Genomic DNA, 23,610 nt, shown 5'->3' with positions numbered 1-23,610 from the left:
CACCAGCTCCTTAAACCAAGTCCCTCAAGGACTTCTCGGTGGAGGCTTCTGACCACCCCGATCCACCTAAATTCTAACTCAGGGTCTAGATAAAAGGCAGCAGCTCCCTCCGTCTCCCCGGCTGCTCACCTGCCTCCTGCCTACCTGTGATGGTGACTGAGCCGTGCGCATCCTGCCGCAGCACAGGGTTGCGCACCAGGCAGCTGTACGTGCCGTTCGCGCCCAGCACCACCCTCAGGACGCTGCGCACGTCGAACAAGCCCTGCTCGTTGGCCATCTGCGACGTGGTCACGTTGCCCGTCAAGGGTGCGCCCTGCCCGTCCTGCCACAGCACCTCGGCCTCCGGATAGCCCCGGTAGCTGGAGCACGTGATGGTCACCGTGTCCCCGGGCCGCAGGTCCTTGCTGGGCTCCAGGGTCATGCTGGGCTTTGAGTAGGGAGCTGGAGTGGGGCAGGCGGTAGAGCTCAGAAGTCGAGGTCAGTAAGGCAAGGAAGGGGCGGGGGCAGGGGGGCGTCGCAGTGGAGGAAAGGACACCTGCAGGGCTAGGGGTCAGCAGTGGGGCTTGAGTTGCGGGGTCAGTGGGGGCGCGGTGGGTGGGGGACCGCGGGAGGTGAGTGACGCAGCCCGCGAGGGCGCCCCCTGCCGGCGCTCACCCGCCACCTGCAGGCTGACTGCTGCGCTGCCGAAGTCCCTGATGCTCACAAAGCAGGTGAAGCTGCCCTCGTCCGCCACGCGCACGCGCTGCAGCCTCAGCGACGCGTTGCCCTGGGCCAGCAGGTCCGGGAAGAGTGCAGTGCGGTTGGCGTAGGCGCTGCCCTGGTCGCGGCCCTCGGCGAAGCTGTGCACCAGCTGTTTGGTGTCTGTCAGCTGCCAGATGAGGTTGAGCTGCGCCAGGCTGAAGCCGGGTTCGGGCGAGAAGGAGCAGCGCAGGGTGGCATCAGCGCCCACCAGGGCCACCACGGGGTCCTCGGGGACCTGGACCTCCACGGCACCTGGGGGTGAGGTTAGATAAGACGGTGAAGGGGGTTGGGACGCTCTGGGCTACCAGCCCACAGCCTCTCAGATTTCCTCCTTCATTAACCCCCAGTTCCTGTCCCATCGTCCCGCTTTCTCTCCAGACCCAAAAGCAGATAGGGTCTCCGGATTCCCAGATGTAGAGTCCCCCTAATCTTAGGACAAGAATCACTGAGGTTGACCGTTGACCTTGGCCTGACAATGCCTGTTCTTGGCGGCGGGGGGGTGGGGTGGGGTGGGGGTGGGAGGGAGAGGCCGGGGACAGCATCCAGCCCTAGCAAAACCCCCCTCCTACATGATGGATCCTTCTCCTATCCTAACTCTCTTTCCAGAGGTTTCCGGAGCCCTGGAGTCAGTAGCCCCGGAGAGTGAGGAATGTCCATGATGGCTGTCCTCGGCCCCTACCAGCAAGGTAAGGCTCCCAGCCTACTCGCCCTGTTTGCCTTTCCCGTCGCCCTTGCTGGGAATTTCACCCATCTGGGAAACGGAAGGTAGGAAGCTAGATTAAAATCCTGCAGCCCCTGCTGATAGGACAAGCCTCTCCCTCCCTCATGGGGACATTCAGACACAAAACAAACCTATGGGGCTTCTGTGGGGCGTGATGGTGACCGAGCCGTGCGCGTCCTGCCGCAGCACAGGGTTGCGCACCAGACAGCTGTACGTGCCGTTCGCGCCCAGCACCACCCTCAGGACGCTGCGCACGTCGAACAAGCCCTGCTCGTTGGCCATCTGCGACGTGGTCACGTTGCCCGTCAAGGGTGCGCCCTGCCCGTCCTGCCACAGCACCTCGGCCTCCGGATAGCCCCGGTAGCTGGAGCACGTGATGGTCACCGTGTCCCCGGGCCGCAGGTCCTTGCTGGGCTCCAGGGTCATGCTGGGCTTTGAGTAGGGAGCTGGAGTGAGGCAGGAGGTAGAGCTCAGAGGTCGAGGTCAGTAAGGCAAGGAAGGGGCGGGGGCAGGGGGGCGTCGCAGTGGAGGAAAGGACACCTGCAGGGCTAGGGGTCAGCAGCGGGGCTTGAGTTGCGGGGTCAGTGGGGGCACGGTGGGTGGGAAGGTGAGTGACAGGAGGTGAGCGACGCAGGCCGCGAGGGTGCCCCCTGCCGGCGCTCACCCGCCACCTGCAGGCTGACTGCTGCGCTGCCGAAGTCCCTGATGCTCACAAAGCAGGTGAAGCTGCCCTCGTCCGCCACGCGCACACGCTGCAGCCTCAGCGACGCGTTGCCCTGGGCCAGCAGGTCCGGGAAGAGTGCAGTGCGGTTGGCGTAGGCGCTGCCCTGGTCGCGGCCCTCGGCGAAGCTGTGCACCAGCTGTTTGGTGTCTGTCAGCTGCCAGATGAGGTTGAGCTGCGCCAGGCTGAAGCCGGGTTCGGGCGAGAAGGAGCAGCGCAGGGTGGCATCAGCGCCCACCAGGGCCACCACGGGGTCCTCGGGGACCTGGACCTCCAAAGCACCTGGGGGCGGTGGGGTAGGGTAGTGAGAAGGGGTGGGGCCTGGGACCCTCCCTAGTCCTCCTCCGGCTCTGGGTTAAGTGCAGGCCAGTCCACTCATCCTTTAAGGCCCGAGACGCAAAGCAAAGTTTATTACCTGTGGTCCTCATTCAGTCAACAAGGCTACAGCAAGCACCTACTATTGTCGAGCATAAGAGTTAGGAATGCAACAGAGAAGACGACCAAGGCCACACCCTTTCAGAGCTTACCTTTTAAAGGGAGGTAGGGACAAACTAAGACACAAATTCTCATTAGCATGGGATTAGGGATATGAGAGACATAAATAAGCCAAGGATTAGAGGTGGTCGCTTTTCAAATATCTGACTGTGGCATTTTCACATAAGTATGTTGTCTTTATTAATTAGAAAGGGGAGTCTAAAAAGGTATATATCAAATGTTAATAGTTGTTTCCTCTGAATGAGAAAGGATCACAAGGGCTTTCTCTTTTTTATTTTCCTAAACAAACATGATTTGCTTTTATATCCGAAGGAAGGAAGGCCCACACCTTTCAACAGGGCAGTGAGGCTCATTCTTACTAAGAGGATATTAAGTTGAAATTTAAGGGAATGAGAAAGAGCCTGACATGCAAAAAAGCCAGTGTAAGAATATTCCAGGCAGAAGGAATAGCAGGTGGGAAGGCCCTGAGGCAAGATTCAGCTCCTTTAGTGAGATTACCAGGTAGCTGTCCACTGTGGCCTGAGAGTCTGGATGGGAGGGCTTTGCAAGACCAGTAAAGAATGTAGTTTGCTACATGCAATGGGAAGTCACTGCAGGTTGAGGGGGTGGGAATCAGGCATAATCTGCCTAACAGTGCTTACAGCTCACTCTGGCTGTTTGGTTTAAGAACTACTTCAGTTCGGTTTGTAAGAAGTTGGCTTAGCTCCAGAGGGTGGCAGTGGTGTTGGGGCACACGGGACAGAGTCAGGTTTGTTGGCGAGGGCCTGCTGATGAATCGAAGGTGAGGGAAATACAGGAGCAGGAATCCTGGAAGCCTACTGTCAACTCATCCCTAGAGCCAGATTCCCCTGTTCGTCCTCTGCCCTTGATCCTGTGGATTGGCAAGCCTCCTCACCCAGCCACCTCTGCCTCCCTTCTAGCTCTTCTTTCAGAGCCCTGGGAAGTTAGTGAGAGGGGGCGGGTTCCCTGAGCCTTTTCTTTGGGGAGACATGCTCCCTACTCTGGCACTGCCATTCTTGGGTAAGTGGGTGCTCTGGGCACTAGCAAAGCAAGAACACTCAAAAAACGTAAAAACCAAACAGTCTTGATACAACGCTGGCTGGATATAGCACCCATTAAAGGCTTCTTGCATTTAGAAAAATAGTATTTTTACTGCGAATTACAGGGAAAGGCTATCATGATCTTCCCCGTGTGTAGAGTTCTCTAAAGGTCTTATGCTGGTCCTGGACTCTCGCTGCAACCACATGTCCCAGGCCGCTCTCCAACTGGTGTTCCTTATAGGGGGCATTTAGGAATGTAACCTAAGGAATCACCCAAAGCCCTTCAGAGAAATCAGAGCAGCCACAACCAGAGTTGCTCCTCCTTATGACCAGCAGGTGGCACCAGACACTCAGCTTTGTCTTCCCCTACAGCAGACGAAGGCAGTCCTGCCCTCTGCCAGGGGCTGGTAAGGATTTAAAATAGGATGAGGACGTTGTTATTAAAAATAATGTCGTTATTGAATGCTGACTCTGTGCCAAGAGCTGTGTGGGAAGAGTTACATCATTTATCCAACATGGTTACTGAGCAGCTACTATGTGACTGGAACCAGTCCTAGCACTGAAGACAGACCCTGCTCTTTGAGCAGAGCGGACAAGAAGCAGATGAATGCACAACATGTCAGGCAGAGGTAAAGGCCAGGAAGCAGCATGACAAAGTAAGGTCGAGGGTAGGGAGAGGTGGTGTGCTATGTTACACAAGGTAGCCAAAAAAACTTTGCTGAGGAGGTGACATCAGAGCAAAGACCTGAATGAAATAAAGGATCAAGTCATGCCTATGTGTGGGCACAGAAAGTTCCAGGCAGAGAGAACAGTACATGCAAAGGCCCTCAGGAGGGAGCACGCACACTGTGTGTTCAAGATACACATTATCACAGTAAGTGCTCACATGACCAAATTACAGTAGAGGAAATGGGTTAAGAAATGCAGAGTAAGTTGCCTGTGGAATCCCGGTGGAAATGAGTGGACAGGCAACAGGGGACAGTGGGAGGAAGTTGGCCAAAACCCTCCCCATCCCTGCTAGACAAAAGGGCTTGGCAGGAGCCCTGCTGGGAATGGGTGCACCCCCCCTCCAGCCCCCACACTGCTCCCCTCACCTGTGATGCAGACCCACAGCGCTGCCAGGGCCGTGGCCAAGGGCACACGCACGCCCACACCCGCGCTGGCCCAGCAACACAGCATCTTCCCAAGAGGCAGCTGACAGCTGGGCTCTCCGTGGTGGAAGGCTGCCCCTGCCTGTGAGGAAGAGGAAGTGAGGCCTTTGTCTCCAAGGGTCTTCCCCAGGCCTGCCTTCGCTTCATCCCCACCCCCTAACCAGCTCAGGGAAGTCTGCAACCGCCGAGCCGAGCGGCGGGTCCTCCCTTCCACACTCTACAAGGCTCCCCACCGAGGGCTGCTTTTTTTTTTTTTTTTTTTTTTTTTTTGAGACATGCTGGCAGGAGGGAACTGAGTCACTGGGAAGGCTAGACCAGGGCACACGGGGCAGGGGACAGCTGGACCCACCCCTTCAGAACTGAGATATTGGTACAAAATACAAGGAAGATGAGGCAAGGTGGCAGGTAGAGGCAAGGCTGGCCGGCCCAGGGCAAGAATGTGCGCAGATCAGTTTGGCTCAGTTTGACTCCAGACGACAGCTGGTGGGGAGAGTAAAGGCTGAGGCGGGAGCCAGACGGAAAGATAAGCTGAAAGGTCTGAAGTTTATCCTGAAGGTAACTGGGAGCCTCTGACAGTTCTGGAGCAGGAGAAAGGATATGGTCAGAGCTGTGCTCCATAAAGATGACTGTTAGCATCTGCAGGATACAGGAGAGGAGATAAAGCAGGTCTGGGTGAGAACAACAGCACTGGAGGGCGTGGGGAGAAAGGAAGGGGGCAGTCAGGCCAGAGGAGGTTTTGAGCCTCATGAGAGGGATGGATAGTCACTGAGACAGAACATGGAGGTGGTCGGTGTTGCACGTGTGAAGTTAGCAGTGTTTGTGCAGAAACCTCCTGGAGAGAGTACTAGGAGGCAGCTGGTGTCAGAGGATGGGGCCCGAGAAAGAGCACACTTGCTAATCGGACACTCAGAGGCCAGGTCTGGGGCGAACACCAGAGGCTGGAGTGAGGGCTGAGTGAGAGATAGGTCTGTGGCCGCATACGAGACCTCCCTGGGCCCAGCCCTGCTCCTGATCCTGGCTACCCCCTCACAGTGTCTGACCTGGAGGGCTGAACCCACCTTCACCCCATCCCACAGCTGCTGTCTGATTGTTCCCATGTCCCAGGGAAGCCACATAAGCAGTGTGGACTTGGGCTATCCAGCACTGTTCAACAAGAACAAGGTCGAGGGTGCTTGGATGCTTAGTGGGTTAAAGCCTCTGCCTTTGGCTCAGGACATGATCCCAGGATCCTGGGATAGAGCCCCACATCGGGCTCTCTGCTCAGCAGGGAACCTGCTTCCTCCTCTCTCTCTGCCTTCCTCTCTGCCTACTTGTGATCTCTGACAAATAAATAAATAAATAAAATCTTAAAAAAAAAAAAAAAAAACCACAGTCAAGTTCACGTTTTCACAACCACCCAGGGAGACAGCCAGATCCACTCAGTCCCATTTTGCAAGAGAAAAAAATAAAGCCCCTGTAAGCGAGGTGCCTTTGGTAATGTGATATAATCTGCTAGTTAGCAAGCTGCCAAGGCTTCGGGTTCCAACCTCCTGCTGCGGCTTTCTGCCCTCCCCGGAGCAGACCATCATTTTGGTCTCGGGCACCAAGCCTCAAGCCTTCCAGTCCCAGGCAAGCACACTCCGGGCCCCGCCCCGCCCCACCCCACCCCACCCTGCCCCACCCCCAGCAGCTGGGCTGAGGGAGTCCCTCAGCCAAACCGGGTGCATCCTGCACACACACACACACACACCCCACTCCAGCTGTCCACAGTGGGGAAGCCCTGAATAGCCACTTCCTTCCCAGACACTTCCGGTCCAAACCCAGAGGCCTCAAAGCCTTGCCGCCTGCTGAGTCAGCAGGCTTGCTGCTCCATTCATAAAGGCACCCTTGGCGGGCACCACATCCTGCCTACAAGGGCAACCACTGGCCACAGGAAAAGCTAGCAGGCTGCAGCTTCTGTGCTGCGCCCCCATCTCTACCCCCATCCCCACCCCCAAAGAGGCACTAGGACCTAAGGATTTAGAAGCATCCAGATTCTAAGACTCCTTTTCTCTCTTTCAGCCCCAGAAGAAAACCAAGGCCTGTCTGTTCTTCCCAAGCCACCTCCCTCCTTCACCCTCCCACTGCTGCTCATGCCTGCCACTCCCACCCCGACCCTCCTGTGACCTTCCTCACTGGCCCTGCTGTCTGAACTCTGCCCCTACAAACCCCTCTCTCAACAACGTCTGCTCTCAGGACCTAAGATAGGAATCTGCTCACAACCTTACCTGTGCTCAAGAACCTTTCATGGCTCCCCATTCACTACAGAAGTAAAGCCACTTTCCTCTGCCTGGCACTCAAGACTTCTCTTATGAGATCTCCATATGTCAAGCTTCTACTCACCAGGGTCTTTGGGGAATGCCTGCCACCTCCATGAGTGTGGGGGAGCACCTCCCTCCTGACCAGACCTAGCAGGGCTCCCCAAAGGCCAAGCTGTCCCTCACTCCAGAGGGAGAACGAGAGGCTTTCGAGGAGTGGGCGTTAGGCTTCCCGACTTTGGTTACCTTCCTAGACTCTGAACCCAGCAAAGTTCCCACTGTCATGGCTCACGCTAGGGAAAAACCTGACAGCCTAGAGCCAGGAAGACCCGAACATTCCAAGAAGTTCCTACCCCAACAGCTGGGGCCCCAGGGACTGAGAGAGGGATGGAGAAATACCTCTTGGAGACAAGGTGCTGCTCAGGGAATGGGAGCATGACCTGGGAACAGAAAGCCCATCACTGCTCTTTGGGACAGACAGGCTGCCCCCCCTGGAGACACACTGATCTCAGGCTGCATTGTCACCACCCTGCCCACCTCCTCTACAAAGGGGAATTTTCATCCCCTGGCGGGACCTGCCCTGGAGCCAGTATGTACCACCCCTCCCAGTGAGTCACCAGCCAGCCCTCCCTCTTCCTCTTCCTTCATCCCCATCTCAGCCAAATGTGGGAACTCCAAGGAGTCCTGCCAGGAAAGAACACACTGCGCCTTGGCTTTCCCTGGGAAGCAGGACTGAGGAGCCCAGGCCACCCTTGGCCTGAAGGTGCAGGAAGTTCATTCAACCCCTGCAGAAGTGCATCCATAGAGAAGCCCCCAAGAGAGGACCCAGTATGCACCCCCATTAAGCCCAAACCAAGAAACAAAGGTCAAGACTGGGCTCTTCGTATAGAGCTCTCGGATCAAGAGGAATTCCTTGCTCCCACCATGACCACCCCATATCTCTTAACCCCCGCCTCCTCCCAATCCCTGCAGGGTCCATTTGTACAATGCTTCCCACCAAGAGGGCAAGAAGGAGCAAAGCACATGCCAGTGTTGATCTCCGCTAACCAGTGTAGCACAGAGGCAGAGCTGTTGCAAACAGCAGATAAGCACCTGGATCAAGCTATGCCTGAAGCGAGTACACACCGAAACAGCCCAGATACATGAGCCGATCTTTTTTTCCTCCTCCTAGTTTGGGCTAAGTGTCTATTATCTACGATCAAAAGACTACTTGAATATACATTCGTTCGTGTACTGAGAAGTGCATTTAACTGTTCACTGAGTACCTGGTAGGCAGGCCCTGGGGCCCGAGAGATGACGAAGCTGTGTGTCTGTCCTCAAGGAGCCTGCAATCGAAGAGAGAAGTGCATGTGAATCACTGCACTTCAGTTCAGGACATTATTAAGGTACAGTGAGGGCTACTTGCCCCTACCTGAGACATAATATAACCCTAAAGGTGAGTCCAGAAAAAATGGTGAGTAGCTCCCCAGGTAAACAGGCCGGACAGAGTGGCTTCTCCCCAGCCCCAAGACACCTGTTCTCCTGGCACTGCTGGGTGCCTCTCAACCAGATCCCTTTGAAATAGTAGAAAATGAGCCCAAAGTTCAGGATTCTAGTCCCAGCTCTGTCACTGCTGTGCAATTTGTAATAGGTAACTTCCCCTCTCTAAACTCTGTGTTCCTATGTATAAAAGAAATGCTTGGCTGGATCCTAGCAGAACTACATTAGTACGTTAAACCTTCATGTACTATATCCTTGAGGTCGAGCCAATTAGCTGCCAGGCAGGTCACACTGAAATGTACAAAACGACTGTGGCAGAAACCACTCATTTCCCCCCTCATATCTATTCTCCTCTTCTGTAGAGTTTTTAGTTAGGCACATGGCCACTCAGCTGAAGACTACAGATCCCAGCCTGCCTTGCAGGGAAGAGGTGTGTCCTGTGACCATCTTCTGGCTAATAGAATGTGAGAGGAACTGATGTGTACAACGTCTGGGTCAGACCCTTAAAGAGAGCAGCATACCCTGTCTTGTCTCCTCCCCCTTCCCACCAGCTGGAACACAGCCGTGGTGACCATCTGAGACCATGCTGCCAAAGGCAACCCTCTGGGGACTTCAGAATGGCAAGACACGAGGCCCTCGGAGAGGCTGCAGGATCAGCCCAGGACGGACCCACACCATCACATGGGTGAGAATAAGCATCTACTCTAGCGTCACTGTTATTTTGGGTCTTTCTGACAGCATCTGAAGTGACTAATTTAGGGAGCCATCCCTCCCCTCCTTTCCCTCTTTCTCTCTCCTGCTCTTCCCACCCCATAAAAATTACCACTGCTCAGAGCGGTGAAAGGAAACAACATCTAAAATAGGTGTTTCAAAATACGACCTGGACACTATCTCCTCTGAGTCACATGGTGATCCCTGGGCCCGGCTCAGCAGATATTTCAAGGGTAGGCACGACCTGGCTTGGGGATTGTTCTGTCTGTAAGGGAGGGAGGGGCTGAGACAGACAAGGGGGTCTTGAAGGCTTGAACAATTGGGCACATGGGGGCACACATCATATGATGGGGACACCTGGAAATGAAGCACGTGTAGAAGGAAGAACAATTTCTACTGGGCTTGAGCTACACAGAGCGTCCACGCCAAATGCCACATGGACTGCTGGACACATGGAGTCAGAGATCAGAACAGGACAGGAGCTACCCACGCATTGGGAGTGATGGGAGCCCAAGTTGGGATCATTGAGGGAGATTATGGAAAGAAGAGAGATCCTCCAATTCTGGAGAATCTGCAGAGGTTAATGGTCACATATCAGAACTGGGTGCCTCTCTCGGGCCACCCTCACAACCCGTTTGACCCCACCAGTGCTGGGTACCACGGGCCTCCTGAAGAAATCCACTGGCTTTGGGGCAGCGTCACTGGCATAAAGCTCTGCTTTATCCTGAAACCAAACCTGTCTCGTGTTCCACCCACCAGTCCTCCTTCAACCTTATATTACAAGTCCACCCCCTCCCTGCACGTTTTAGATCTTCTCCCTTGACGAGGCCACCCTGAGCAGCCGTGCCACATTGTTCATCAAAATAACCAAAATCACAGACGATTAAATCTGTGGTCAGTGACTGGGAACCATTCACTCTCATCGCCACAGACCCTCGTCTCTGCTGTCCTCTTCTGATGGAGCTGGGGAGGGGGTGGGGCTTTCTGGGATACTTCATTTGTGCCACTATTTATTACATTTCATCCAGTTAAACCTGTTCCATCACCCCAACTGCCACGAACTTTTCTTTTAAATTGCAAAATCCATGGAGTGTGAGGTTGACCCTTTCAACCATTTTCAGTGTACAATTCAGTGGGGGGAAGTACAGTCACAGTGTTGTGTGACCATGCCATGATCTTTTGCAGTACTGTTGGGACAGTTCCTGGCCCCTGGAAGGTGCTTGATAATTTTGTGATGGAAGGAAAAGAAAGAAAAATGAACGTTACCCAAAAAGGTTACCCTCTTTTCCCTGCTTTGTTTCTTGTGGCATTGAGGTCCTCAGGAAGAGGACAGGAATAAGGAGACCCTACAGCACTAGGTTCTGCCTCTGGATCAATGCCCACCCACTGTTCAGGGCCTTGGGATTAGGAATCTCCCCCTTCGTGCTGCCACCCAACTGCGCATCACAGGTCTTATCCCCACTTCTGGTGGAGGGCCGGTCAAATGGAGAGGAACCAGGGAAAAAAAAAAAAAGGCTCCTCTGAAGAAAATAGACTCTTCTTCAAGTGCTCCACTAATAACTGGTTCCAGGATTTTGTCAGGGGTTAAGGACACAATCCCCAATCTGTCGCTCCCCAAATTTGCCGTTTTCCCTGTAAAACCGGTTATTTGCCCATCTCAAGTCTTCCAGCATTCATCTAGCCACTCATACGCCAAACATGATGAAGTATTATGGGCATGGAGGGTCAAGCAGTTCCCTGGAGGAGTGAGCCCCCACAGCATCCTCTGAGAAGAGAGGGACTCTGGGGAGTGGCTTTCGGGAGATGGGGCACGGGTGGTGGTCAGGGGTTGCCTAAGGATGGATTCTGTACACAGTGGGAAACCATGGAGGGCTACGGCCCCCACCCTCACCATCTACCCCGGTTTTCCTGAAATACCCCAAACAGCTTCCAGACATCTTATCTCCAAGTTCACCCTGCACCAGGACAATCAAAGGGGCCAGAAGACAAAGCCATGGAATCCACCAGATCATCACCTCCCTACCTGGCCTGAACTTCAGTTCCTTCTTAACAGCCTCTGCAACTTCTTTCTTTTTTTTTTTTTTTTTTTTTTTTTAAAGATTTTATGTATTTACCTGACAGACGGAGGTCACAAGTAGGCAGAGAGGCAGGCAGATAGGCACATAGAGTGGAGGAAGCAGGTTCTCTGTGGAGCAGAGAGCCCGATGCGGGGCTCGATCCCAGGACCCTGGGATCATGACCTGAGCTGAAGGCAGAGGCCTAACCCACTGAGCCACCCAGGCGCCCTGCAACTTCTTTCTTTGAGAAGGAAACACAACAGATGCTAAGCAGACCCTCTCTGTCTTCAGCAGTCAGTCTTGAGGCTCTTAGCAACTTTCTTCAACCTTTGTTCTAGAGCGCCTCTCTCCTTCTATACCGATTCCTTCTAATAACAGGGCTCCCCGGTTCTGCAGGGAACCCAGTCCCTGTGATGCTGGTGTGACTGACCCCTACCCTTGGGCCTCAGCAGGTGACTGGACCTGACTCACTGGAGAACCCTCAGTGACTGGCTCCAGAATGGGCCGATGAGCCAAACCACACCCAGCCGGGCTTCCCAGGGCTGTTCTGTTGGCATGAGTGGAAAAGACTCTTTCTGTAAAGGTCCGGATAGTAAATATTTTAGACTTTCCAGGCCATCTGATATCTGTCACAGCTACTCAACCCTGCCATTGTAGCAGGGAAGCAGTCATAGACAATGCATAAATGAATGAGCAGAGCCGTGTTCCAACACAACTTTATTTATGGACACTCGGATTTGAATTGCATGTAATTTTCATGAATCACATGATTTTTTTTTTTCAACCATGACAAATGTAAAAACCATTCTTAGCTGTGGGCTATACAAAAAACAAGCAGCAGAAGGTTTGGCCCATGGGCTGTAGTTCGTAGGAACTGGTTTAGGGACACACCAGCTCCACTCTCAAAGACACCCAGCTAGCAGCAAAAATGGGAACCAGTTGGGAACTGGTACATTAATGACGGCGCCTCTGCGTACTGGAGTAGCGCACAGCTTTTTAAAAGAATGTATACTGATACAGAAATAAGTCCATGACATGTGTCACGTCAGTCAAGCATACTGTCAACTGTATGACCTCATTTCTGTATTAACAGATGGCCCCATGGCTGCAGATCTGGTCCCCTACCTCTCTCTCCATCTCAGCATCACCTGTATTTCAGCGCCCAGCCTTCCTCCTCCACCACCGAACCCCTCGGGGTTGGCTCCTAGACCTTCTCCTCAAGTCTCTCTACTATTTTCCCCTAGATGATTTCACCCACTCCTATGGCTTTAAATATCGTCTATATGCTGGCAACTCCTAGATTTTCTTCCCCAAGCCCACACCTCTCATCTGAGCTCCAACTGTCCCCTAAACATCTCTTCGCCGGTGACTCACAGGCATCTCCCTCTTCAAACTCTGGATCTCCCCTCCAACCTGTTCCTCTTCAGCTCTTCCCGCTCGGGAAAGGCACTACTCTCCACCCTCTGCTCAAGCCAGAAACCCGAGTTTCTCTTGCCTCTACAGTCCGTCACCGAGAACAACCATTCCTGACCCCAAACTACATCGACAGCCAAGCCCCAAAACCAGCCTGTTGCCTGCTTTAGTTCAGCACACCCATTAAGAAAGGGTTTACTTTTCTAAACGGTTGGAAATCAAAAGAGTATTTCATGAGACACAGGAATTGCACGAAAGTCAAATCCCAGTGTCCGTAAATAAAGTTTGGTTGGAATGTAGCCACATTTCATTTACGTATTGTCTGCGGCTGCTTCTGCAGACGACAGCGGAACCGTGCACTTGTAATCCGTGCAAAGCCTGAAATATTTACTTCTGGCCCTTTGCAGAAAAAGTTTGCCGGTGCCTGATACGGCTTCACCCTCTGTTTGTCTCCACCTGTGCTGCTCTCACTGCTTTGCCAAGTCCTTGTCGTCTCTTGCCTGGCTGACTACAAAAGCTTCTTCACTGGTCTCTCGACTTTCCCTCTGTCTCCTCACCCGGTTCTATACCCCAGTCTTGACTCCACACAGCAACCAGAATAACTGCTATAAAAACATAAACTGCATCAGGCCATCACTTCCAAGATGTCATCAGCTCCTCCAGGGCCCACAGAGCCCTACCTGCTCTGGCCTTGCTCACCTCCCCAGCCTCACCTCCTCCCATTTGTCCTTCCCCCACACTCGCCTCTTCTGAGTCCTACAACAGGGGATCCTCTTCTCGTGGGTTTTTGCAAACACAGTTCCTTCCTCCCAGATGACATGCGTAACACCACTTTATCCCGAGAGCCACCTTGGCAGAAAAGTCAGGAAGCGATCGGCCACCCTAGGGGAGTCCCTGTTACTCATTGCACAGTTTCCTTTTCCTCGTGTCATACTGGACCCTTCCTGACAAGGAACAGTGTCTGCTCTATTGACTATTGTACGCTTGATTCCAGCGAAGACCCCGCACATGGTGAATGAATGAAAGTGACCATGTGTTTAGAGAAAGATGGATGTTTGTATATGGGAAAGGGGTCTGGAAGTGTGACAGTGAACCCAACCCTGGAACGTGGGAACAAGGGCAAGCATCTACTCCTACTTCTTAGTTGATATATTTCTGTGACTTTGACCATGAGTGTCTAATTCTTTCGTTAATACGAAAAAGAAAAACAGCAACTTGGGAGATTTTTATAGATTTCAGACCAGGCTCCATCACTCACTTCCTAGGCTCCCTCGGCTCCCATTGCCTCTCTGGGTCTTTGTCTCCTCAACTCTCTAAGGTCCCACCACCATCCTGTGCTCTAACCATGATCATATGCTGGGCTGTTGTCCTCACAAGAGCCTTCATAGGAAAAGTGAGCCCTGGTGTTTAAGGAGATGACTTTGGTGTAGAAGACACAGTTTCAAATCTAGACTCTGCTACTTCCTAGTCATGGGACTTGGGACAAACATCCTCTCTGACCCTCAGTTTGCTCATTTATAAAATAAGGACTTCAAATTACTCTCTTAGGGAGATTACAGGACAGCTGGAAATAGCCCCCTGTGTACCTTGCTTTTTAGGCCTTTTGTGTTGTTAAATGGAATCATTAAGCCACCTTGCCAGCCCCAGGGTACAGCTTGGGCTCTGGAGCAGGCAGCCCTGGGTTCAAATTCTGCCTCAAAAGTTTTTTTTAGACACACGACCAAATATAAATGATTTAACCTCTTTGAGACTTGATTCCTCATTTCTAAAGCAGGAGTAACAACCCCTACTCCACAAGGGCTGCTATAAGAATAAGACCATATGCAGAAAGGACTTAGGAAAGCACCTAGCACCCACAAGCAGCAGTAACAAATTATTCCTGCTGTTATTATTGCCATAGTCATGCGGACAAGGCCACCTGGGCACCCCCGCCCCCAGCCAAGAGCTCCTCTGTCGGGCTATATACATCTAGGTCCCCCCACCCCCAGTGCACATTCCAGTATCTCCCCGGGGAAGCCCCGGTTCCGGGGAGCCCATGTTGACTTTAGGGTGACCTGGGAGCCCTGCTTTTCAGAGGTACTATCTTTTCCTACTCCAGGGCTCCCAATAAAAAATGCTTCTCATTCCCCACTCCTAGCAGGTTTCCCTCTGATACTCTCCAAATGCCTCAGGAAGACCAAATGCCCAAAGGAATTAGGGGTGTAGAGGAGGCATCCATTCTCTGGACCACAAAGAGAATGACAGAGTGGGGGCAGCTGGCTGGGAGCACAACTCAGACCTGGAGGGTTGAGAAGGGCCTCCGGAGGCACAAGGGTGCAGAAGGAAAAAGGGTGCTTCTGGAAAAGCAAGCGCTCCCACCGATGCTCGGACTGGGATACCCAGGTCAGGCCTGCCCTCTCCCCAGCTCTCCAAACGAGATCTCTCCCTGTTCTGGGGACGGACAGCAGACCAGGTCTAGCATGTGCCAGCTGTGTGTCTTTGGGCACGTGACTTCCTTCCCCTTTCTGGGCTCTGGCTTCCCCATCTCTACCACGGACCTAATGACGCTCGACTTTGGAGAACTGACATGATTAAACAAGGTAATGCTTGTGAAGCATCCAGCACAACCCCACCTCCAACCTGGAACCTCCGTGTTCCTAGCTGGAACCTCATACTGCAGGGGTGGCAAAACTGGGCTGTGGCAGCCGGGGTTGCAGAAAAACACATGAGGCCTTGGTCCAGACGTTTGATGTATCTGAGACCAAAGGAAATTTCTCACGGATCACATCAATCAGTTCCCACCCTCCTACTTCCCACAGGCCCAGGCTATGCCTTCCCCTGCAGCTACTGCCCAACTCTGCCCCCCAATGCCGCCACCCGGCACTCCTGCCCTGGGGTCTGGAAAGAGGACAGCAATGAGAAGCGGCCACCCACTCAGAGGATAAGCTCATGGGCAGTGACATCATTCCGCCTGCCCTTCCTCCTCCTCTGACCCCATGACTCAAGTCCACAGCCTCAGGCCCATGTGGTCATAATCTTAGAGGCTGTTTGTATTTGGACCATTTTTCTTCACACTCAAACCCCACATGTCCAACCAAGAACCAGCCAGCAGCAGGCCAGAGACGTGTTCTACAACACTTTCCAGAAGTGTCCTTAGATGCGGTGGAATCCCAACTCACAGGTCTACAGCCATCCTGCCAATCTGACCCCAAGCAGTACTGCTTAGCTCATGGTCAAGGCCAAATCCTGCTCCAAAGAATCAAGATTTATGGCTCCAGACAAGACAGGGCTACAGATTAAGGACTGAGGAGTTCCCCCAGGAAGGCTCAGAAGTCATCCTCACAAGAGGAAGGACACCACCTCCTCAGAAGAGACGATGCTTCTATAAATGTCCTTTCCACAAATGTTCAAGCACCCCGCCCCCCGTCAGGCATCTGAGCATCTCAGACATGCAGCTGGTCTGCTTCCATCAGGTGACTGGTCAGAGCTGCAGAGGGCCAGGGACAGGAAGGAACGCCAGCTCCACAAATCCCAGCACCCCTTCCCATCTCAGCCTTGCATTAACACACGCTCTCCCCTCTTACAAGCTGAATGGTCTGATTTCTTGCAGCCCACGAGTCTGGAGTAAATTGGAAAGCTCACTGAAGGCAAGCAGGAGAAACCATCAGCGATGTCATTGAAGAGAGGGAAAAAACCTCCAAACAACAGTCAAGTGATTAGTAAAAGTGTGGCTGAAGCCACTTAGTGCAAAGCTCACTCCCACAAGAGTCCCCTCACCCTACAGCCTGTTAGTGCAAAATGTGACATTCACACCACTGACCCGAAATCACGAAGAAAAATTTCACTGACGTCAGGAGTGTCCTGATGTCAGACTGTGATGTACATAATACGGCAGAGAAAGATTTCCATGCTCGATAGTTAAAATAAGTGTTAGTGCTAAGGCTCAGGAACTCTAGATATCAGGGAATGTACTCACCCCAAATATTCCCATTCCCAATGAGCTGGAACTATGAGCCATGGCTCACACCCTGCAGCCCCAGAGCCCTCCACCCCGCCCCACCACTCAGATGGGCCCAACCCATCAGACAAGTTTCAGCTTCAATTTCAAGTTTAGACTTCAATTTTTCCCAGCTTCCAAAAGCGTCCCACCTATGTACAGGCCCTCAAACTGCAGGGAAGGCTGCACAGCATCAGATTTCCTAGGCATTTCTGAGAGGCCAGAGGGAATGAGAGGAGGCTGGACTAAATGCAGACCTCTCTTAAAGACAGAATAGCTTCATTACTTTCTAATACAGAGGCCAACAGCTAAAGACATGCATGTAAGAAAAGGACCTGGGCCTTAACTGAATGATGAAATTGACTCATTTACAACTACCCACATCCAGTTTGAAGGCAAATTGTTTTTCTCAATTAGATCAAGCAAACCCTTCCCCTCTTCCCCCATAGCTCCTGCACTACCATTTGCCTAACGTTTTCCCCCAGTGATAGATCCATCCATTTCTGAGTCATCTGTCACGCATTTCTCATTAGGGCAGGTCTGGCTTAGAAATAAATCCCCTTTTCTGGCAGTTTGCTGCCTTAGGCCACCAAACCTGCCAACTCCCTGGTTAAACAGCATTCTGAGGGCCTTGGGACACTGAGGTTCAACCCCCCCCCCCAGTGTGTCCCCCATCCTGGGTCCCCACCTTTCGGACACCAAGTTTCCTACCTCCTCTCTGTCCTATCTCCCCCGCCATCTCTTGGAGAATTTCAGAGCCCAAATTGCCCCATCCTGCTCCCTCGTGTTCGCGCCTCACCCCCAACACCTATTCACCCCTTCCCCCAGGTCAGCTTTCCCTACCTGTTCTTTTCAGAATCTGTCCCCCTCTCGCCCGCTGCTGCCCCCGTAAGTCCTCCCTTTAGGCCCAAGAAGAGTGGGCCCCCTTTCCCAACCTTCCCCCGCAGCTCTCCCTCCTCGGAGCTGGGACTCAGGGTGTTTTCCTCTGCAGGGCCCTCTGGAGGGCCCGGAAGACCCTGCTTCCCCGCTTACCCCAGCTGGCTTCTTTGAGCTTTCCAGAATCATCAACACAGTGACAGATCTGCCCCCACGCCCCTGCACGCCCAGGGCCCCGGGAATCACAAGCACCCACCAGCCTCCTCCAGGACCTCCCGGGCGAGGGCAGGTCCCACTGTGCCCCAGCCCCCTCGGCGACAAGCTTAGGGCGGGGTTGGATTGTGGCGGCCCCCGCTGCCTGGGGGCCCAGAGCCCAGCTGCGCCGCGGACCCGGGGAGTGGGCCGGGCGCGGGCGCCCTGAGAGGGAGGGCACAGCACGCGGTCCGGCTGCCAGGCACCGCTCGGCCGCAGACAAAGGCCGCCCCCACCCTCGCGGGCCCGCGCCACGCAAGCACTCACCGCGCGGCGGCCGGCTCTCGGTACGCGGGGGCGCGGCGGAGCGCTGTCTAGCCGCCGCCGCCGCGAGGCCGGGCCCGAGTGGGGGTCGGGGACGGCCCGGAGAGGCCGAGGGGAGGGGCGGGGCGGGCTGGAGGAAGCCGCGGGCCCGGAAAGGCAGCCCGGGTGCGCCCCAGAGGCGGGATTGGCCCCGCGGCGGCTGTCCCGGGCAGAGGCCTGAGCCCGCCCGCTGGGCAGGGCATCTGCCCGGACCCCGCCCCTGACCCCAGACCAGATTCTGGACTCGGGCCAGGGGGCGCTGGTCTGCCCGTGCCCCTCCCCCTCCCCGTTCCCACACTCTCAAGATCCGACGTTTATATTCTGCGAGAGGGGACAGACAGGTGACTGCCCGCTGACCACCCCACCCTCCAGGCGGCTGGCGGCAGAGCCGGATCTCCAATCCCGGATCCCTCGAGCCGACCCCAGTCCTGTGTTCTCCCTCCGCCTGGGGCTGGTACCGCGGCCTGGAAAGGGTTAAGTGGACTGCGAGGAATTAAGAGCTGCAGGGAGCTCTCTATAAATACAGTGTCGTGGGCGCCTAAGCCAACCGCAGGGTAATTTCCACTGAGCTGGTTTTCCTCTTTTCCTCCCACCCACGGCCACCCGACCAGCCCTGCCCCCAACCCCGGGCCAGGCTCCAACAGGGGGAGCAGCTCTGATCCCCGTGTCTGGGCTCTGTCCTTAGAGGCCCCAGCTCCAGCCTGGGAGGAGATTGGGGGCGGGGCGGGGGGGTGGCGTTAGGCGCTTACCTTTGCACATCCCGTCCCGGCATCTGCTCTCCGACCTGTTCTTCATCAGTTACAGACAGGAACAGCTCAAGTGTAGCAAGGTTTCTGGGGGCCAGGGTCTAGACTCGGAGCTTTCCCTGCTGGGACCCCTTTAGAGGCTCACTACAGTCCCACCAGATAGATAATATTAGCTCCGTTTTACAGGTGAGAAACCTGAGGATGTATAGAAGGATTCGAACCTCGTGCTTTTGCCAGGCTCACCACCAAGTGGCAACAGAGAAGGAGGAGGGGGCTCAGGAAATAGAATGAATGCATGCGCATCTCTGGAAGGTGTAACCACTCGTAAGTTCTCTACTATTTTATCTCATTTAATAGTCACAACTCAGTGAGTGGAATGCCATGATTATCCTCATTTGACAAATTAAAAAAATGAGACATAAATTAATAAATTACTAAAGGATAAAAGTAGTAATTGGAGGAACAAGATTTGCCCCCTTGAATTTAAGTGCCGAATGCAAATTTAATTCTGTGCCTGCTTTTGTGTATGTGTGTGTGTGTGTGGCACATGGGTACGGACGTTTGTGTAAGCAACTCTGTGTTTGAATCTACGTGCACATGTGTTTCTGAATTTAAGTTTGATAGCGGCTATGTCTATGTAACTGCTTCTAGGGATGGGAGCAGAGAACAGGGGTTCAAGGCACGACCATCTGGCTTGGAGGTCATGAGCTTCTCCACCAATGCACACTGCTCCCCCTGCCCTATCAGGTCCTGTTCCAGGCTGGGCCTGACTTCATAGATCGCAGGATGAGCAGCCCCCACCAGGCCCCACAACCTGGGGAGAAATATCTGAGGAAGAGGTGTCCTTAGGCTGAGAGAGCCAGGATCCCTCCAGCAGGACCCTGGAGGTGGCATAGAACTAATCTAGAAGAATGGAGTCTCCTTTCCTCCACCAAGAGTCAATCCTGTACCTTGTGCCCTGCAGTGGTGACACAGGTCGTATCCCAGAGGACTTAGAGTGTGGAAGCAGACGCTTGACTCAGCCATGATGGACAAGGAAGGAATAGCACAGGACAGTTTATACGGGTGTGTGTGGGGAGAGATATTTTTTCATAATTGCTTAAGAGAACAGGTCAGGAGGAAAGAAAGTGAGTATTGCCTCACATTTTTGGAAGCAGTGGCTTGAGAGGGTGCTGATCCCCCCAAAGGATAAACAGCTAGGGCAGGGAATAGATAGAGTGTCTGAGATGGGCTCAGCTGAGACTCAAACACCTGCCTTGAACACAAACAGCTGGAGTGACCCTCCCTAATATACAGGAATCTCCACATCGCAGAGGGTGTTTTTCTAGGCTTAGTCAAAAATACATCATTTCCCAGGCTCCCTTGCAGCTAGAAGTGATCACGTGATCCACTGTGGCCAATGAGATGGAAGTGAAACTCTCAGGTTGGGGCTTTGAAAAAAACTTGTTAAAGGAATGGGCTTATGCAAGGGAAGACAGCATGGTGGTTCCTCAAAAAATTAAAAATAGAATCACTATGGGATCCAACAGTCCCACTTCTGAGAATAAACCCAAGAGACTGAAAGCACAGTCTCAAAGAGATGTTTGTATGCCCACGTCCATAGCAGCTTTGTTCGCAATGACCGAAAAGTAGAAAAAACCCAAGTGGCCATCAGTAGATGAATGGATAAATAAAATGTAATACATATAATGGAAAATTATTCAGCCTTAAAAAGTAAGGAAATTCTGACACATGGTATGCCATGGATGAATCTCAAGGACATGATGCTAAGTGAACTAAGCCAGTCCCAAAAAGACAAGTATTGTATGATTCCATTTACAGAAGGTCCCCAGAGCAGTCAAATTCCTAGTGACAGAGAGGAGAAGTGTGGTTGCCAGGATCTGGAGGAGGAGGGGATGGGGTGGGGGTTGCTGTTAAGTGGATATGGAGTTTGTTTCATGAGATGGGAAGAGTTCTGGAGATGGGTTACACAACAGTCTGAATGTACGGAACGCTACTGAACTGTGCCCTTAGAAATGGCTAAGATGGTAAATTCTATCGTGTCTATATTTTATCACAATTAAACATTTTTTAGAGTAACAATAAGGAGCGGGCCTAGGTGGCATGTGCCTTCGCCTTTTGCTCTTCTTTTTCTTTGTGCCAGAAGTGCAGACACACAACCGGTTGTACAGCAGTCATCCTGCAGCTCTGGGGACAAAAGCTAAGGGTCGCTGAGGAGAAAGTCAGAAGCAGCCTGGTTCCAAAGGCATCATGCAGCTGCCTCCAGGACCCAGGATTGCATCCAGCCCTTGGCCTCACCCCCAGAGCTGCCATTGCTTATTCAGGATTGATGAGAGATTGAACAGTGACCCTTGAGAGTCTCATCCTCCCCAGGCTCGCTGTAATATCAGACGCAATAGCATCAGACCATCATTCCAGCAAAGGGAGGTCATGTGCTGACCCTCCTATTACTTTTCCTGGAACAGAATCTCTGAGATGCCGATAAAATTCAAAGACATCTTTCTTTAGCCTCCTTAACATACAAAAGGACAAGTATTTTCCTCATCTATTTGAATACCCTTAAATCAAGCAAACTGAATTCCTTAACCTAGCTTTAAGGTGAGTGCGGGGGTGTGAGGTTGGGCTCCTTAGAGCAGCTAAGCAGCCCATCTTTCAGAAAGCAGCTCCAAGACGTTGGCAGGCCTCACCTAAGAACAATACCCAGAACTCTTCACTTCCCTAAGAAAGAAAAATCAAGTATTGGCTGTGGTGGGGGCCAAAGGATCCCTTGCGGCATTTTTTCCAAGTTCCCTGTGACACCAGAATCTTGACCTTGGCCTCCCTTACACAGGCTGCACTTTACCTCCAAACTTGTTTGCACTTTCAGGTCTGAAACTACAGTTTCAGTCCTGGGTGTTTTCGCAAAGGCCACCACCCCACCCAGCCCCACCCACTCAATTAGAGTGCAGAAGGCTGCCATTTGGGACTGGTCAGCCAGCCCAGACTGTCTAAGGCAACCAAGTTTCCCTGAAATAACCGGATCCAGGGTAGAGTTGAATATAGAGCATAGTGACCAGGGCATGTTCCTGCTTTCTGCTTTCTTATTCCTGACCCTTGAGTGTTAGACTTCAGGTGTCTAGAGCCAAATACTTCCAGCTGGAAGCTTCTGGCAGGCAAAAGAGCAGGAGCAGCCTGGAAAAAAGAGCAGAACTGATCCAACAAGAACATCTTAACACCCCCACCCCATCCAACACATACACTGAAAAATAACAAAACGTCTTCTAACAAGAAGACAAGCCTTCTAACAAGGCTTGTATGGCCAGCTGTCCCCTTCTGGCCCACTGTCCCCTCTTCTTCCCTGGCCACCCTCTCCAGCGTCTGTCATCCTCTGTCCCGGGTGGTAGCTTGCACCCTCCTCCTGCTGCTCTCCTCTTCCTTCTCCAGCCCACGCTTCCGGCGCTTGGGATACCAGGAAGCCATCTTGGAATCTGTCTTTCTGCTGGAGGGGCAGGGTGGTTCTCCAAACCGGAGGGCCGGTATGGAGTTAAGAAAGAAAACAACAAAAGTAAAAGAGCACTGTGGTGCCAGGAGACGTTTTTCCCTCATACTGGGAGTTGGTTTGGTTTTTCTGGGCTTTTTTTTTTTTTTTTCTGATGACTTCTAGTCACGTGCTAATAACCCAGTTACCAGCACTTGCACAACCCCGAGAATGAGGGCCTCCTTCAGTATTGCATCACAGAGGCCTCATTTATGTCCCCTTGCCCTGGTCCTGCTCCTAGGTTTGGCCTATGACAGGCTCAGAGAAAAGAGCACAGAACAGAACAAGTTAAGGGTTCCAGAGAGAGGGATAAGACCAAGAGCCCCAGGCTTGGAGAACAAAGGGGCCCCTCAGGAGAAGCCAGCAGAGGAGACCTTCCTAGGGAAGACAGTGGATAACCCATTTGAAATCCAGAAATCCTAGTCTCAATCCAGGTGCTAAATCTCAAATCCTAGTATTGCTTTTTGAGTTACGGGGACACATGATGGTCATGTGGTTTTAGCTGGGCTTGAGGTACGTGCTTGGACATCTTCAGGACATCCGACCATGGTTCCAGCCCTGGCGCCGGCACAAGGGAAAGCTAAGCTGTCCCAGTAGGGAGAATGGTTTATTATTCACCTGCCAGTTTTCTTTGTTTTGTTTTGTTTTTTTCTTGAGAGAGCAAGAGAGAAAGCATGCAAGCAGGAGGTGGGGGGCAGAGGGAAAGGGAGAGAGAGAGTCTTTTTTTTTTTTTTAAGATTCTATTTATTTATTTGAGAACAAATGAGCATATGAGTGGAGGGAGGGGCAGAGGGACAAGCGGATTCCTGGCTCGGTGGGAACCCTGATGCAAGGCTGCATCCCAGGACCCGAGATCATAACCTGAGCAGATGCTTAACCAACTGACTGACCCACCCAGGCGCCCCAAGGGAGAGAGGATCTTAAGCAGGCTCCAGGCCCTGTGTAGAGCCTAAAACACACCTTGATCTCATGACACTGAGATCATGACCTGAGCCGAAACCAAGAGTCAGACACTTAACCAACTCAAGCACCCCAGCCAAATCCTCATTTCCGAGGCGGGATGACTGAAGGCCAATCCCAGGCCTTTTCCCTTGCTGGCTTCCCTCAGCCCACTCTGCCTCTCATGTGGAGACAT

At 52.9% G+C, this 23,610-nt stretch overlaps 1 protein-coding gene across 4 annotated transcripts in view; it reads right to left on the bottom strand.

Annotated features, from left to right (window-relative positions):
• Positions 1-18,486, bottom strand: part of CD276 (CD276 molecule) — a 30,057-nt gene extending 11,571 nt beyond the window's left edge. The window contains exons 1-7 of one of the 4 annotated variants that reach the window (XM_082735769.1): positions 18,177-18,371; positions 8,411-8,470; positions 4,813-4,951; positions 2,127-2,465; positions 1,594-1,908; positions 655-993; positions 145-441 (exon numbers count right to left, since the gene is read on the bottom strand). In XM_082735769.1, coding sequence (XP_082591895.1) covers positions 145-441; positions 655-993; positions 1,594-1,908; positions 2,127-2,465; positions 4,813-4,897 — 1,375 coding nt within the window. In that variant the 5' untranslated portion in view covers positions 4,898-4,951; positions 8,411-8,470; positions 18,177-18,371. Of the gene's footprint in view, positions 1-144; positions 442-654; positions 994-1,593; positions 1,909-2,126; positions 2,466-4,812; positions 4,952-8,410; positions 8,471-17,913; positions 18,131-18,176 lie in introns of those variants that run through there. The other 3 variants (XM_082735770.1, XM_082735771.1, XM_082735772.1) reach the window with 3 other exon arrangements.
• Between the last annotated feature and the right edge of the window lie 5,124 nt (positions 18,487-23,610).

The sequence above is a fragment of the Mustela nivalis genome (genome assembly GCF_964662115.1).
Source record: "Mustela nivalis genome assembly, chromosome: 6".
Taxonomy (NCBI): Eukaryota; Metazoa; Chordata; class Mammalia; order Carnivora; family Mustelidae; genus Mustela; species Mustela nivalis.
Note: the sequence above shows the minus strand (reverse complement) of the source record. Positions and strands in the feature narration are given on the sequence as shown.